Genomic DNA, 15,547 nt, shown 5'->3' on the forward strand with positions numbered 1-15,547 from the left:
CGTGACAAGGCGCGGGCAGTCGAGCGCCGAGACGGCCGGTGCGCGCTGGTGGCGCCGGGCCGGGCCGCTGGGTGGGCGCCGCCGCCGGGCCGCCGCCATGGGCCTGGGCGCCAGCGCCGAGCAGCCCGCGGGCGGTGCCGAGGGCTTCCACCTGCACGGGGTGAGTCGCCCCCCGCGGCGCCGGTGACCTTGGCTGGGCGCCCGCACGGAAGCGACGGGACGCTTATCGGCGGCCCGAGGTCGGCAGCGGCGGGGTCTCGGCCCCCGAGGGGCCGCCGGGTGGTGTCGGTGGGGGCGGGGGCGGGATGTGCCTCCTTCCTGGTGGGAGCCTCCTCCGGGAGGCGGCGCCGCGGCCCTCCGGCCCCCGGCCTGTCTGCGGCCGCGGTCGGCCCGGCGCCGGCCCCGGCCCCGAGTGCCAGCCAAGCAGGAAACGGGAGCGTTTCCTGGTCCCGAAGTGGCACTTCGCCCGGATGAAGATTGCACCAGGTTCAGCCGGGAGGCACTTGTGCACTTAGGTCCTATTTGCGGGCGCCTCCGGGCTGGACCTGGGGAGAGAGCCAGCAACACTGAGACGCTAGCTCGCCGCCCTCGGGTCCAGGGAGTCGGGGTGGCCGAGAGGATGCCGACTGCCAGGGAGCCGGCCGGCCCGCGCGCCGCCGTCATGGGGTCGACAGGCCTCGGGTCGGGGGCTCGAGGGGCAGCGCGAACCAGCCAGGGAGAGCGGGAGCGGGAGAGCCAGGAGGATGGCGCAGAGGGCACGGGGAGAGCGCTGGCAGCAGGGGAGGGACCTCGGGTGAAACCCGTGGAGAGGCGCGACCGAGAAAGTCGTCTTGGTGCTGCGACCAGGAGGTCTGGACTGGCAGTTCCGGGCAAAGTGAAGACGGAGTGGGGTTCCTCGAGTCTGAAGAGGAGGAGAGGGGCCAGCAGCCAGATGGAGAGTTGGGGTGACAATGTGTACCCCGGAGAAGGAGGGCTGGGACAGGAGGGTCTCTGACCCCAGAGCACAGTGGGTAAGGACCCTGTGTTTTCCCTTGGGCACCGTGGATAGATGCAGGGCTGAGTGTAGGCAGGGCGTGTCTGTATCGTGGTGGGAGGCTCTGTTAACAACCACAAGAGGGGAGGGCTAGAGGAGGCTTTTCCTAAAAGGAAAGCCAGGCGGGCTTCAGGATTCTGCCTGGGTGATGGGCTTTCTCTGGTTGGCATCACGGTGAGGCCCCTGACAGAAAAGGTGGACGTTGGGATGCATCCAGGAGAGTTTTGCAACAGGTTGATGGAAAGGGAAAGAACTGAGGATTTGGCAAGAGGGAGGGGTGGGGCGATGGGGGCAGTGAAGACAGGAGAGGCCTGCTGGAGAGGGCAGAGTGGAGAGGTCAAAGGACTGGAGGTCTTCCATTCCCCCCAAACGGACATTTGTAAGCACCTGCTCTGGCAGGCGGAGTTCGGGGTGCCAGAGATAAATCAGGGGACAGAACAGAAGTTGTCCCTGTTCTCTTGGAGCTTACGTTTGGTTGCTGGCCCTGAGAGGAGGCAGGCACAGACGAAATAGATCTCCACGGTAAGTGGAGATCGCTGCTGAGGTGGAGGATAAAGCCGAGGAAGTGACAGATGGGTCAGGACAGGCCTCTCATCAAAGCACCTCGGAAGGAAGGAGTGGGCAGTACGATACTTGGTGGAAGAAAGAGCCTTCTGGGCAGAGGGAGGCCCTGAGGTGGGCTGGGCTTGTTGTGTTGAGGAAGTGCATGGACGGGGCGGCCCCTGTAAGGAGGGCAGCGGTAAAGGACGAGGCCGGATTATATTGGGCCTGGCATGTTGTCCTGAAGGTCTAGGATTTTATTCTGCCCTGTGGAGCCATCGGGACGTTTTACGTGGAGGTGTGACATTTCCTGCTAACCTCTTTTTTCTAATGTTTATTTATTTGTGTGCGTGAGAGAGCTAGAGAGGGAGACAGAGGATCCGAAGTGGGCTCTGATCCCCACGCGGGGCTCGAACTCGCAAACCGTGAGATCACGACCTGAGCCACAGTCAGATGCTTAACCGACTGGGCCACCCAGGCGCCCTTTACTAACGTTTCTTTAAAAATGGAGGACTCGTGTGCCGCCCTCTGTCAATATTGGCATCCTCACCGTGTGCCAGGCACGTTGGAGAAGACCCTGCCCTCGGCAAGCTTAGAGCCACGGAGGGTTCCCAGGCACTGGTTGTTACAGGATGGTGGAACAGAGCTGGCTCTGGGTTGCATTTCCTGGGGCTTCCCCTCTTCTGTAAGTCGGTAGGAGTTTAAGGGTTAAATGCAAGGTAGAGCAGGTGTCACAGTCCCCTGGCACGGAGCCTGTCCTCAGCAAGGGTAAGCTGTCACCGTTAATTACATTAGGTCCCCTGCTGGGGGACACAGTGGAAAGTGTTACAAAAGCACACCCGGTGGGGCTGTGGGGTGGGGGTGATGAGAGCCCCCCCGCCAGGGAGAGTGGGACTGAGGGCAGCGCTTGCTGCTGGAGTGGGGGTGCAGGAGTGGGGGTGCTGCGGCAGCGGCATAGATTATTGGTCCCGTAGAGCCACAGTGAGTGATGGCAGAGCCCAGGGCGAAGGCAGTGGAGTACAGCCAGAGGACAAGGTCACAGCCGAGGCTGAGTAGAGGTGCAGGAGGCAGCTGGGAGAGGGGCCAGCTGGGATTGGAGTCACTTCCTGAGCTCACTGTCATGGGAAACCATGGCAGCTTTGGGAGGTGGTGAGCAGGGGCCCAGCTGGTGGTGTCACAGCCAGGAGGGGTTCCTAATTCCAGGGCCGAATTAGCTTTGATCCAGAGGCTCAGTGTGAGCTCTCCTTCAGCTGGGGGGATCCAAGACTCTAGGGGCTGGTGGGTAGTCGAAGCCACAGGGCCTTTCCATTGTGGAGGCCACAGGAGCCCAGTGTCCTCTGGGCTGATGCCTGACCAGCAGGACATCAAGTGCTCACAGCCAAAGGCCTGAGGGTGTGGGTGGGGGTGGGGGCACCGCAGGGTCCAGCCCCGGGTATAAAGCCTGCATTGTTTGAGCAAGGCTCTGTAAATGGGGCCTTTGAGATGGATTTCTACCCCAGCTGGGAGGCCTGGTTGTTGTGTGTTTGGAGCCAGCAGTGAGGCCTGGTTGTTGTGTGTTTGGAGCCAGCAGTGAGTTCCGGGAGGACAGGGCAGGGGGCCCCCCTGGGCTAGGAGTGGCTCCTGGGGGACCTGTGTACCGTGCAGTGGGGACTAGGCTGTGAGGCTGGGATCTGGCTCTGCTCACTGGGTGCCCTGCTCAGGCTCATCCCTTGGGGCAGTCCCTCCGGTCTGCTTTCCTCAGCCACACTCCTCAGCCGCTGCCACGCCTCCCCGGCTGGTCTTGAGTCCGTCACCACAGGGTCCGGAGCCCTCTGGGATCTGGCCACAGGCTGCCTTCCCCCTCTTTCTGAGCACAACCCTGGTTCCGTCCTGGGACCCTCCCTTCCTGTCCACATCTAAACCTTTCTGGTAAACTCTTCGGCTTCCCTGTCTCCTAAGCCTCCCCACAGGCCTGTGCCACCCTGTGTCTCTGTGGCCTTCTAGAAGCCCCCAGGGCTGCCCTGAGCTCTCCTAGGAGGCCTGTCCGGAAGCATGCTGTGCGGATCATGATCAGACAAGAGCCATTTCCTATAGAGGAAAATTTGTGCCCCGGAAGGCGGCAAGAGAGGATTGAGTTACCTCGACCGTGCCCATGTGTGGCCTGCCTGGAACAGTTCGTGCAGTGCACGTGTCCCTGCTGGGACGCAGGGATCCGTGATGCGTGGCCTCTGAAATTGGGGGCTGGGGCTTTCTGGGAGAGTCACGGGGTTGGGGTGGTGACGGTGGCCTCTGCTGTGGGACAGGTACAGGAGAACTCCCCAGCCCAGCAGGCAGGCCTGGAGCCCTACTTTGACTTCATCATCACCATCGGGCACTCAAGGCTGGTGAGGCTCCACCATATGACGTCTGTCTGCCTTGCTTGTGTGTGTGTGTGTGTGTGTGTGTGTGTGTGTGTGTGTGTGTCTCCTGTCCCACGGCAGGCCCCATCCTGCTCTGCCTCCCTTTTCTGGAGGGAGGCCCAACCCATCTTTCCTTCTCCAGGCCTCTACTTAGCCTCACTGGGGCTCTCCCAGGGCTCTGCTCCTAAGCTTTCCGGGAGGAGGCGAGGGGGCTCTTGGAGCTGCCTTTCGGGGCCTGAGAGGTGCGAAGGCTCTGGCCGAGGGGTGCCTCTTAGAGGGGCAGTCCTGCCATGCTCTGGACCACTTTGTTGTGTTCCCCAGGGGCTGAGGGAGGCAGGTTTAGTGGTGCCTGGGGGCACCCTGTGGGGGCTGCAGGGGTCGCCGGCCCAGAGCCCCCCCCCACCCCCCCCGGGGCCCATGCCCTCACCGGGTCCTGCCGGGGCCGCTGGCCGCCCAGGCCCTTCCTCATCTCAGACCCAGACCGGTGCGAGGGGCCCCGACCCGGGAGTGGGGGTGGGGGGTGGGGCCCCGGCGTCAGCCCCACTGCCCCTGCAGAACAAGGAGAACGACACGCTCAAGGCCCTGCTGAAGGCCAACGTGGAGAAGCCCGTGAAGCTGGAGGTGTTCAATATGAAGACCATGAAGGTGCGCGAGGTGGAGGTGGTGCCCAGCAACATGTGGGGCGGCCAGGGCCTGCTGGGAGCCAGTGTGCGCTTCTGCAGCTTCCGCAGGGCCAGCGAGCACGTGTGGCATGTGCTGGTGAGTGGGCCAGGGTGGGCGTGCGGGGGAGGTGGTGCCCGCGCGCAGGGGGAGGCGGAGGCGGGGGCGGGGGGAAGGGTAGGGGGTGGGGGGGGGGCAACCGGGAGAGGCCAGCGGCCAGTGCTTCTCTGTTAGAGTCCCGGAGGTCAGCTCCTCGTCACCCCGCTTGTGAGCCAGGTGACTCTGGGCACGTTCTTACCCCCGAAACCTTGGTTTCTTGTTCTGAGAGGCGGGGTACCTTCTCCTGGAGGGGTGGTCGTGCTGCCAGAAGGCGGCCGCCCTTCATAGCGTCTCTTCCGGTCCACTCGGTGGTCTGCCGGGATCTCGTCTTTGCTGGCAGGTCCCCTGCTTTAGGCCCCCTCGGGCCTTGGCTTGCTGCCTGGGGGGCTGGGTCTTGACGAATCTCAGCGACTGAGCTGTCACAGGTGTTGCTGTTAAGGTCTGTTCGCAGACACACACCTGCGTTCCCTGGTGGTGCCCAGGTCCTTGAAGGAGTCCTGCAGCTCGGTGGGCGGAGGGCTTCCTGAGCTGGCAGTGGACTGATCCGATTTGTGGCCTCCACTGTCGCTTACTGGCTTCTCGTGGGAGGCTTCTCCGTCTTTCAGCCTCCCTCGGTTGGTCCAGGAATGCAGTGGGGGTGACGATGCGGTAATCCCTTTGCACTCTCCCCCCCACCCCAAGGGAGGAAACAATCCTCGGACCCAGGCCTGCTCACTGCCTCCGCCTCCAGCCCCTCCGCAGGGGTCTCCAGCCGCAGGCCCGCAGCAGGAACCACACAGTTGGCACTGACTACGAGCCGACGTGTGGTTTTCATTGTTCATGTGTGTTCTATTTTTAATCTTCTCGGCAACCCTGAGGTTGCCCGTGGGGAAGTACTGTGTATCCTGCTTTAACTGGGGGGAAACTGATGCTAAGGGGTTAAGTATTTGTCCACAGTCACTGGCTCGGGGTTGGTGGAGTCAGGAGTTAACCCAGGTCAGATCGCAGAGCTCAGGGCCGTGAGCGGCGCCTCGGTGCTGCCCTCTGCTGGACAGCCTGCGGAAATTAGGGGGTGGAGTAGGAGGGTCTGGGCTTGAGGTCCTGTAGGGCCTGGGGACAGAGGACAGAAGTCCCACTGAGTACCTGGAGAGGCAGGCCCCTCTATCCTCCCCGCCCCCAGCTCCAGGAGCAAGACAGGCAGTTGGTGCTTCTTTCCGCAGGAAGTGGAACCCTCTTCACCCGCCTCCCTTGCCGGCCTGCGCCCCTACACAGACTATGTGGTTGGCTCAGACCAGATCCTCCAGGAGGTGAGCAGGATTTGGCTTGCCCTCCCCGGGTCCCTGAAGCCTGTCGCCGCCGGTGTGGAGATGGGTGCTGGCCGCGGGGTGGGCCTCGTTTTGTTGGGGCCTCCGATTCCTGTGCCGGGAGCAGGGCTCAGACGCTGGCTTTGTCGTAGTCCGAGGACTTCTTTACACTCATCGAGTCCCACGAGGGGAAGCCCTTGAAGCTGATGGTTTACAACTGCGAGTCGGACTCCTGTCGGGAGGTGACTGTAACTCCCAACGCAGCCTGGGGTGGAGAGGGCAGGTACTTGCTCAGTGGGAGGGCTGCGGGGCGGGACCTGGCCGCTGGCCGTGGACCAGAATCGCACAGGGGGGGTGTGGAGGCTGGGCTCTGGGTGCAGAGATGCTGAGGATGAACACGGGGCCGGGAGGCGCCCTTTTCGCTCTTCCACTGCCAGTCGTGGGTGGGGTTGGCGGATCTAGGACCGACTAGGGGACCACCCCTCGGATCGACTGTTTCTGGACTTTGGCAGTCTGGGGTGTGGCATCGGCTACGGGTATCTGCACCGGATCCCAACCCAGCCCTCCAGCCACCACAAGAAGCCACCTGGTGCCCCGCCGCCTGATGCCCCGCCACCTGATGCCCCGCCACCTGGACCCACCCCCCAGGACTCTCCTGCCCCTCCTCGCCCAGGGACCGGCTCCAGGCAGGGTGACTACATGGAGGTGCGTGGGGGGCTTCTGCCAGTGGGGGGACCTTCCTGTGGGCACAGGGGCCTGCCACCTGGGAAAAGAGGACTCTGGCATCGCCGGGGGCCCATTTGTGGAGCTCTGGGGAGGACCTTTTGCTTCTGGGACCTAGTGGAAGCGGACGGTCCGGTCCTGGGACAGTGAAGCCCACTTGGGTTCTCCTGCCACTTGGGTCTGGAGGTGAGAGTAATGGCAAGGCACTAGTTGTCATTTTCATTTGAAACTGAGGCTCAGAGGTGGGCATAGCCTCGTCCTGTGCCTCGGTGAGTCTGGTAACGTCGGGTCAGAGGCCGGGCTCGCGGAACCCGGGCTGGGCGGGTGTCTGGCCGAGTCCGTAGGAGAGCACCAGACCTGCCTTCTCGGCTGTTGGAAGAGGCACCCGAGTGCCTCTGGGGCACCGGGCTGGTGCCTGGGGTCTGTACCGGGGGGGCATGCAAGGTTCGTTCCCCAGGCACGCTGGAGTTCAGGGAGGGCCTTCTCTTCTGGCGGGTCATGGGAGGACCCGGCCGGGTGGACACCAGGGGCTCCTCCTGTCAGCGCTGCGGGAGAGGCCACACCAGGCCCCTCGTGCCCAACCTGGATGGGGAGGGGGCAGGTCATCGAGGCTGTCTGCACCTTCAAGCGGAGCGCTGATCACCTGGCAAGCGTGGGCCGGGGGTTAGGGTGGACTGTGTGACCTGAAATGCCCCTGCCCTGTTCCCTCCTCGTCCCTGGCCCCCGCAGGCCCTGCTGCAGGCACCCGGCTCCTCCTTGGAGGAACAGCTTTCTGAGCCTGGGAGTCCCAGCCGTGGTGCTCCAGACCTTGGGGGACTTGCACGTCCCATGGAGACTCCTCTTCAGCCTCCACCTCCAGTCCAGCGAGTCATGGACCCAGGTAGCGAGCGGGCCCCGGACGGCAGGCTCGGGGGCCTGCCACCCCTCGGTGCTGGAGTGGGCGTCAGGTTTAGGGCGGGGCTTTCACCCAAGTGCCAAAACCTTCCCGGGACCTGTCGTCCTGTGGCATATATGTCCTATGTCATATATGTGAGGATGGTTGCAAGTGAGCCAGTGCCGCGTGCAGATGGGGGGACGGCAGAAGGGAAGTGGCCTGCTCAAGGTCACGCGGCACTCTGGGGACAGAGCAGGCAGGGTCTGGGCTCCCGGCCACAGTGCTATTCCCCTGAGGCCCAAACGCGGACTCTCTTCTTTGCTCGGCGGGAGGCAGTGGGGACCGCTTGGGGGTTGGGTGGGGGCGCCCCCACGGGCTGAGGACATTGCAGGTTTAGGCCGGGCCAGGTGCCCCAGGGTACTGGTCTTCCGGTGGCCGGGGTTTTGTGCTGGGAAAGACTCGCGCCCCTTCCTCTAGGCTTCCTGGACGTGTCGGGTATCTCCCTGTTGGACAGCAGCAATGCCAGCGTGTGGCCCAGCCTGCCGTCTCCCACGGAGCCGACCCCCACAGCCGTGACAGCCGCAGGGCCCGAGGACGTCTGCTCCAGCAGTGGTTCTCACGAGCGGGCTGGTGAGTGGCCGACGCCCGCGGAAGCTTTCCGGGAAGGGCCCTGGGCTGTTGGGAAGGCTGCCCCGAGTTTCTCAGCTGGGAGGGAGGCTGGCTTTGGGGTGAGATAGAGCCTCGTCAAGGCATTTGTACACCGGAGCCCCCCTTCCCCATCACCGCCTGGGCTGGGGGTTGGGGGTCAGAGGAGTGGCTGGCCCCGGGTCCCGCAGGCCTCCTGAGCCCCACCCTGTGTGTTTCAGGTGAGGCCACGTGGTCGGGGTCAGAGTTTGAGGTCTCCTTCCCGGACAGCCCAGGCCCCCAGGCCCAGCCAGACCACCTGCCTCAGCTAACCCTTCCCGACAGCCTCACCTTTACGGCCTCACCGGAAGACGGGCTGTCTGCTGAGCTGCTCGAAGCACAGGCCGAGGAGGAGCCGGCGAGCACAGAGAGCCCGGACTCGGAGGCGGAGGCTGAGGGGGCGTCCGGCCAGGCCCGGCTCTCTACCCCAGAAATAACGCCCTAGGGTGGGACGAGGCCCGGTGGCATTTCACGAGGCCTCGGTGTGGGGCAGCAGCTTGGGCCGTGCCGCGCGGCCCAGCCTCCGGCCCGGCGTGTCCAGCTTCCTAGGCTGCGGCCCCCAGTGACGTGCAGGGACTTCGGCAGGCAAGGGCTCTTGTGTCCGCTCGGACCCTACTGGTCTCGAAGAGATGACGTGTCGGCCTTAATTCTGCCCGACGGTCCTGGCTTTGGGGAATCGGGCACTTGAGAGTCTCAGACGAGTCCGTTTGGGGCGGTGGGAGGCTGGGAGCGGCACCCAGGTTAAGTTCTGCAGGAGCTGGGGTGGGAGAGGAAGGGACTCTGCTGCTTGGGTGGGACAAAGCGAGTGGGTAGTAAGGGGAGGCCGTGGGCCTTGGCATCTTTAGGCCACGTACCCGTAAGTCCGGCGCTTCTCCTGCTCTGGTCGCTATGGCTGTCCGGGAGGCCACAGCATCCAGGCGGGGTCAGGGGTGCAGATGGGAGTGAAGGAGGAAGGGACGGGTGTGGAGTGTTTGCCTGGCACTTCATGGCGCTGGCCTTGACTCGGCCCGCACAGCTCAGCTGGCCCTGCGTGTACTAGAAGGCAGCCCCGCGCCTTGGGGACCCCTGGAGCCGCAATCACGGTCTCTTCGGTCGCGTGCCCTCCTCTCCATGCTGCACTGCACGGGCGGTTCAGGCTGACATACGCCAGTCCCAGCTGGAGGAGAGAAGCAGTGAACGTGTCCACCTCTCCTGGGAGAGGAGGGGTGGAGACTCTAGGCCCTGCAGCAGAGACTCCCTTGATCTTGGATCATGACGTTTCTTCTTCCCCAGGGCCGACGCCCCTCAGACCCAGTGGTGCCTCCTGTCAGCTCCCAAACTTCTACAACCATCTCTTTTAAATACACAAGGCTTTGTCAGCCCCAGTGGTGAATAAAAATGACAAATTTAAGGTCACCATCCTAAGCAGACTCTTTCAAAGCGGGTCCTGACCGGACCTCTTTAGACACTGCTCCCGCTCCACGGGGGAAGGGGGGGTGCTGGACGAGAGTGGGTAAGGGCCGCTCCGTTCTTCCCCACAGTTCGGGAGGAGGCTGCTCCCTCCACCTCCAGGTGCCCTGAGAGGCTAACACGAGGCCAGGTTTTCTGCTCTACTTGGCTCCTGCAGGCGGGGGAGGGCTCCATCCAGGAAGGGCCCCTCCCCTCCACGGAAGTGCTTCCTGACTTGGCTTCAGTCCCTCCCCTTCCTACTTGCTGATTGCCACTTGGGCTGCCTCTGGCCTTGTCTTCTAGCTGCCACCCAGCGGGAGGTGCCACCTTTGCTGCTTGATGTGTAACGTCTGCACTTAACGGGGCCCCGATTTCTGTTAGGCCCAAGGCCCACGGGACGGGGACTCTGCTCTGGGCGGCACAGGTCAAGTATACGGAGGGAGGGCCCCCGGTTAGCGAACACTTCAACTTCCTGGCACTGTGACAGCATTGAAAGCAAGCCCTTGTCAAATCTACCGGAGCAGCCGATACGCTGCCGAACAGGAAGACACGGTGTCCGAAGCCAGCGCCGGGGCTTGGTTCTTGGATGGTCTGGGAGCCCAGCGTCGGTCCGCCTGCGGGAATCCGGGCAGCGGAACAGCATCACCACGGGACCGTTCTGAGAGCAGCTTCCCTGAACTGCAGCCTGGGAGTCTGGCCCAAAGTGCCCTTCCCTTCAGAGCGGTGGCTCTTCCCTCCCTTTTACGCACTCCCCTCCTTAAACTGGGTGATAAAATGGGCGTTGATGCTGATTATTGTCAGGATAAACACTAAACATGGAACCAGAAGTTTCTCTGTAATCTGCTATGAAGGAAAGTGACAGGTGACAGAAATAAATGTGTACTACACTTTAAATATTTTAATTAAAGCCTTTATTCTATACAACCGTGAAATACAGATTTTTACCCTTTTGGCATTGCAGGCTGTCAAATTTTCTGGAAACTATTACTGGTTTGACTGGAAGGAAAAAAAGTAGAAGCATGCCGAGGGTCAGATGGATGACAGGAAGGGAGTGCAGCCGCCCCTCACGCCTCGGCACACAGGGCAAAACGGCCCAGCAAAACCCGTTCTGTGGCCCAAGGCCCCCTCCCGCAGACACAGCTGAGGGCTGGTAAATGAGCTGTGGGGATTTTTGGTTGTTGTGTTTCATTAATTCACAACTATTGCTAAAAAATGTGCACCAAAAGTGCACCGTTGTATCCAACAGATAGAAAGGACTTTAAAAAAAGAAGCCGGTGGCTCTGTGCATGAGGGGGAAAGACTCCTTGGGAACGTGGCACCTCTTTGCTGACTTCTTCAAAGTGCTGGAGGCAGTGACCTGTCCACTTTCCAAAGGAGCCTGACCGGCGGTGAGGGAGCCCTGTCTCTACAGTCGTGCAGGCAAGGGAATCTCAAATGGTCAGGTCTGGACCCGGGCCCGTCAGCTGCCTCCAGCGGAGCCCGGGAAGAGGACAAGGAGGAAGAAAGACCTTCCCCGCCCTCCCCGGCCCCTGCTGCCGTGGGGACTGACCGCACACGAGAGGGGGAGGCGACTGGACCCGAATAAACTGCCCTCCGAAGGCACTTGTGCTTCTGGCTTCATACAGGAGGCTTGTCTTAAGTAGTTTTATGGGGTGGACCATTGTTCTGTGCTGAATACAAATGACCTTGGGGAGGATCCAAAGTATTTCTTCTTGCCAAAAGTCGAAGTGTTTATCCCCAATAAGTTATATTCTGTACAAGACTCAAAGGATTCTAGGAAAGCTTTAGAAAGAACAGTGAAGAGAACTCTGGGTGCAGGCACCACACCACCGCCCTGCCTGTGAAACTCCGGAGGAACGAGTATGTGTACTCCCAGGACAGAGTATCCAGTCAGCTCACCAGGACACCAGGCGTTTTGGGTCGCGTGTAAATGAAGCTACCGTTCCATCACGGTCTTGGGCTTTGATGGCATCACACTGTTCACCCAGAGCGAGAGCCTGTGGCGTCGCCTGGCTTTTGCCCATAAACAAAACCGGGCACCGCGAGGAGGAGTGAAAGCCGCACCTCCCTGCGGCCCACGGCACCGCGGGGCACCGCGGGGCGCACTCCAGTCTGGCAGTCCGAGGGCTGCGGTCCGGCACCCGGAATCTCTACAGGTCTTCCTAAAAGAACGCATCTGAGATGCAGGGTTAAAACGAGCCCAAGGAGGAGAATTTATTTTGAAGTGGGCTGGCTCCTGAATTGTACAACAGCAAATTCCTATTAAAAATAACTGTCGTAAGTGTGAGAACATTTGTTGTGTTTGTTTTTAATGACCAACTCGGAAAAAGCCTTCATAGGTGCTGCGTGGATGGAATGTACTCTCTTAGAAAAGCTACAGAGCGTGTGGGTTTGAAGTTGAAACACAGTGACAGAGGTGGCTCTACCGATGTGTCTCTAACAAGTGCTAACAGACAAAGATAAGGTCCTTTGAAACAAAAGGAGGAAGCCGAGTCTGTGCTGGCCTGTCGTCCGTTCTCTGTACATCTTGCAAGACACAGTCCTCTTCGGGGGCGGGGGGGGGTGGGGGTTGTCCTGCTCTCACTCTCTGCCTCCCTGGGGACAGCTTAATCTACACATGGAGACTGGTTTCTATATTACATCTCGATTAGTCGCTTCAACTGAAAGAGAATCTCGGTCCATACCAAATCGGCCGCTAGAAGTCTTGCTCCCATTGGGGCTCGGCAGGCTTCCTAGGACTACTCTCGGGGCCACGGAGGAAGGTCGGTAAATGCATACCCAGGAGCGCCTGCCCGCCCTTCACGTGGACTTCTGGCGGTAATGGAGGGTGAGGTCGCCCCCGCTCTTCCAGATGAAGTGCTTCACCGTCCGGAGGTCCATGTTTGGATCCAAAACCTGAACGGCAAAAAAACAGGTCATAAAAAATGTCAGAGCCTCTACTGCGTGATACCTAAGACCTTTATTGTGAACTCAGACTCTCAGCAGGCGACCCAGCTCGTCCCCACCTGCCGGCCTGCTCGTGCTGACACAGCCACCGTGACGCGGACACAAACCGGGGCCCCGAGTGCGGCTGGGCCAGAAATCCCAACTCCAGCCGTTCCTCTGAGGAAATGCCTCGAGTGCACCTTTACTTCAAACAGCTCCCCCGGGGCGCCACCCACCTCCGCTGCACGTCTCCACCCAGCACAGCAGGTGCTGCTCCGTGCACCGAGGCCAACGGCTGTCCTTCTCTGGTCGGGGAAAGAAACAGCCACCGGCACATTCACATTTACCGTCTCTGTGTCCTTTTCCGGAGAACCTCCCCGGGGTAAACGGGAGCTTCAGGGTGGGCCGAAGAGCCCCTTCGGAAGGGGCCTCACCAGTAGGTGGGAGAGACCCAGCACTCCCTCCTCAGAGTCTCCTTAAAAGCAGAAGCACCCCCAAAGGCCACAGACGTGGGAAGCGTAATCACACGACACCTGGCTTTCTGAGCATCAGCACTAGAGAGAATGGGGCCGCGGTCCTCGAGTGCACTTACCTGGTCCTGGCACAAAAGTTCGATTTTCTCCTCTGCCAGCACAGCAATATCCTCCTCTTTTTCCTGTTCCCCTGGCTTTTCGTTGTTAGAAGAGCTAGTGGTTTGCGACTCATTATCCAAGTTGATGATTTTCTCGTAAACGTGTTCCATTACCTTCCGGACTTGGAGCATGTCACTGGCGGAGAGTCTGTCTCTGCAAAAAAAAAAAAAAAAGCAAGGGCAGAGTGTGACGTCAGCCAATTGCCGGACGTTGTCTTACATGCTCTTTGGTGTCCCCATTTGGTAAAGATAAAGCAAAGCGCAGAAGCATAAACCAATAAATGTTTTCAGTCACTGCCTTCATCTATTTTAGAATTGCCAACATATTCTCTATAGTGTCCTCCTGAGACACAGATAGCGGGTAACTGAGATTAAATGCACATTAACACTTACACATACATAAAGAACAGCCTTCTGGGTTTTATTCCCTTAAAGACTTTCCTAGCACAGCAGCAGACTGAATGCTCCTGGGAGGGAAGGCAGCCCCCGGTGATCACCCACAAGCCCAACAGCCAGCCGGGTATCTCCAGATGGATGTCCTGCAGGAACCTCAAACTCTCCGTGTCCAAAACTACATTCATCAGCTTCCTCACTCCCAAACCTATTTCTGTATCACTGACGTCAGGTTGCCAACCCAAGCAGCTCAGGCTCAAACTCTGAAAGCCATCTTGAACGTCAGTCATTACAAGCGGAATCTAGGACTCGCTTTAACATAATCCGGGGTGTGTGTGTGTGTGTGTGTGTGTGTGTGTGTGTGTGTGTGTGTAGGTGGGGGGGGGGGAGGCAGAGAAGAAGGAAAATGTTCAGACATGTGTCAATAACCCTGAAGCTGTTTGACAGCATAACAGGGTTCATTCTAATCTCCTTTTCGTTATGTCTGGAAATTTCCCTAACAAGAGGTTTTTAAGTCTTGTTGAATACCTCTCTTTTGAAACTCTATCCATCCTTACATGTGCAGCTCAAATTCCGTGCCCTTCAAGAAGCCTTTCCAGAAAGCTCCAGCCCCAAATCCGTTTCTCCCTCTCTCCTCATTCCCCAAGTATCTGTGAAAGCAGTCTTTATATACAAACTGTTCTAAACTATGCTGTGGCAAGAAACAAAATCCAAGTCTTACTTTTTTGAACTTCTGTGGCCTACCACATAGGTACTTGGTAAAGGGTAAATTGTGCAAACTTTCAGTATTATGAAACTAGCTTTAGATCTACGACATGTCTCCTTTGCTATAAAAGCAATCATAAAGAATAAAAAAATCTCTGGCAATTGATTAGATCCGGCATCACATGACACTACATTTACTTACTTTTTTAAGGTTTTTGCTCCCGAAGATGCGTGAGGTTGGAGGTAGAAAGGAATTTTGTTGAATTTGGGCATATTTTTCTGAAATATTAAAAGTAAAAAAGGCATAATCATTTCTATTAGCTGATGAGTGAAAATGAAGTCAACAAAAAACATGATTTACCAGTTAATAGTTATTTTACAATTCAAATGAACTTTCTATGAAATTTATAGTAAGCTATCCAATCACCTAAGCCTAGTGAAAGTGTATCCAGAAAAGTCTCGTGTTCAGTTTCGTAATAAAACGTATACAAGATAAATGATACGTCAGTGGCAGTGTGAAACTGCAGTATGGCTCTTCCCAAATAACAATTCAAGGTATTAAAGGGAAACAAATATTACTTGCTATTTAAAGCAAAATCTCAATTCCACATTAAAACATTGGGGCTGATACTTAAGGGCCCAAACAGAAAATTCAGTGTCTGGAGAGAAACCCACAGCATCCACTTCTGAGCAAAACCACACACTCTAGGCTGGTGAGGCCCATCATCTAGCTGGAAAGGTCACTGAGGTCCTCCAACTTTCTCTCCCTCTCACATCAGGTCTGAGGTTTTAATCAAGAGTGGAAACTTCAGCCAAACACCTAGGTGTCTACCATGAAGTAAACCACATACTCAGATGAAGGATAAAATTAACTGGTCATCTTTTCTCTGGGTATCACTCCCCTTCAAGCCTCCATGTCATATCCTGTCTGGGTGTCTCCTCTCAGGAATAAGCCACAGGCTGAATGTCAGCAATGCATCCCAGGTGAGTTTCATACTCAAAGAAAGTAGTGCTTATGGGGAGCTCGGACTCAGAGCTAAGAGCACAGAATACCCATCAGGTGTCACACTGGCTTTAGGTTCTTGGAGGTATATCTGGACAGAAAGCACATTTTCTGGAGGTTCTAGAGATTCAATCTCTTTTCATAAGGCTTTAGGAATATATAAAACAGATCAACAGCACATAAGAGAG

General features: G+C 58.5%; 2 protein-coding genes across 7 annotated transcripts in view; one reads left to right on the forward strand and one right to left on the reverse strand.

Annotated features, from left to right (window-relative positions):
* Nucleotides 1-5: 5 nt before the first annotated feature.
* On the forward strand, nucleotides 6-9,813 carry GORASP1 (golgi reassembly stacking protein 1). Of its 4 annotated transcripts, none has more exons than XM_027040731.2 (9): nucleotides 6-160; nucleotides 3,856-3,936; nucleotides 4,507-4,710; nucleotides 5,910-5,996; nucleotides 6,146-6,276; nucleotides 6,506-6,698; nucleotides 7,446-7,596; nucleotides 8,068-8,220; nucleotides 8,457-9,813. In XM_027040731.2, the coding sequence occupies exons 1-9, from the start codon at nucleotides 98-100 to the stop codon at nucleotides 8,717-8,719; spliced, it is 1,326 nt and encodes a 441-aa protein (XP_026896532.1). In that variant the 5' UTR covers nucleotides 6-97; the 3' UTR covers nucleotides 8,720-9,813. The 4 variants fall into 4 exon arrangements, with proteins under 4 accessions (XP_026896532.1, XP_026896534.1, XP_026896535.1 ...); XM_027040734.2 differs by lacking the exon at nucleotides 6-160 and adding an exon at nucleotides 315-486; XM_015062778.3 differs by lacking the exon at nucleotides 6-160 and adding an exon at nucleotides 521-1,010.
* A 783-nt stretch (nucleotides 9,814-10,596) lies between these two features.
* The window catches only part of WDR48 (WD repeat domain 48), a 43,232-nt gene continuing 38,281 nt past the window's right edge, over nucleotides 10,597-15,547 (reverse strand). For all 3 annotated transcript variants that reach the window (XM_015062777.3, XM_027040724.2, XM_027040725.2), the window contains 3 exons: nucleotides 14,559-14,635; nucleotides 13,220-13,412; nucleotides 10,597-12,597 (listed from right to left, as the gene is read on the reverse strand). In XM_015062777.3, coding sequence (XP_014918263.2) covers nucleotides 12,502-12,597; nucleotides 13,220-13,412; nucleotides 14,559-14,635 — 366 coding nt within the window. In that variant the 3' untranslated portion in view covers nucleotides 10,597-12,501. The remainder of the gene's footprint in view (nucleotides 12,598-13,219; nucleotides 13,413-14,558; nucleotides 14,636-15,547) is intronic.

This window comes from Acinonyx jubatus, chromosome C2 (genome assembly GCF_027475565.1).
Source record: "Acinonyx jubatus isolate Ajub_Pintada_27869175 chromosome C2, VMU_Ajub_asm_v1.0, whole genome shotgun sequence".
In the NCBI taxonomy this organism is placed as follows: domain Eukaryota; kingdom Metazoa; phylum Chordata; class Mammalia; order Carnivora; family Felidae; genus Acinonyx; species Acinonyx jubatus.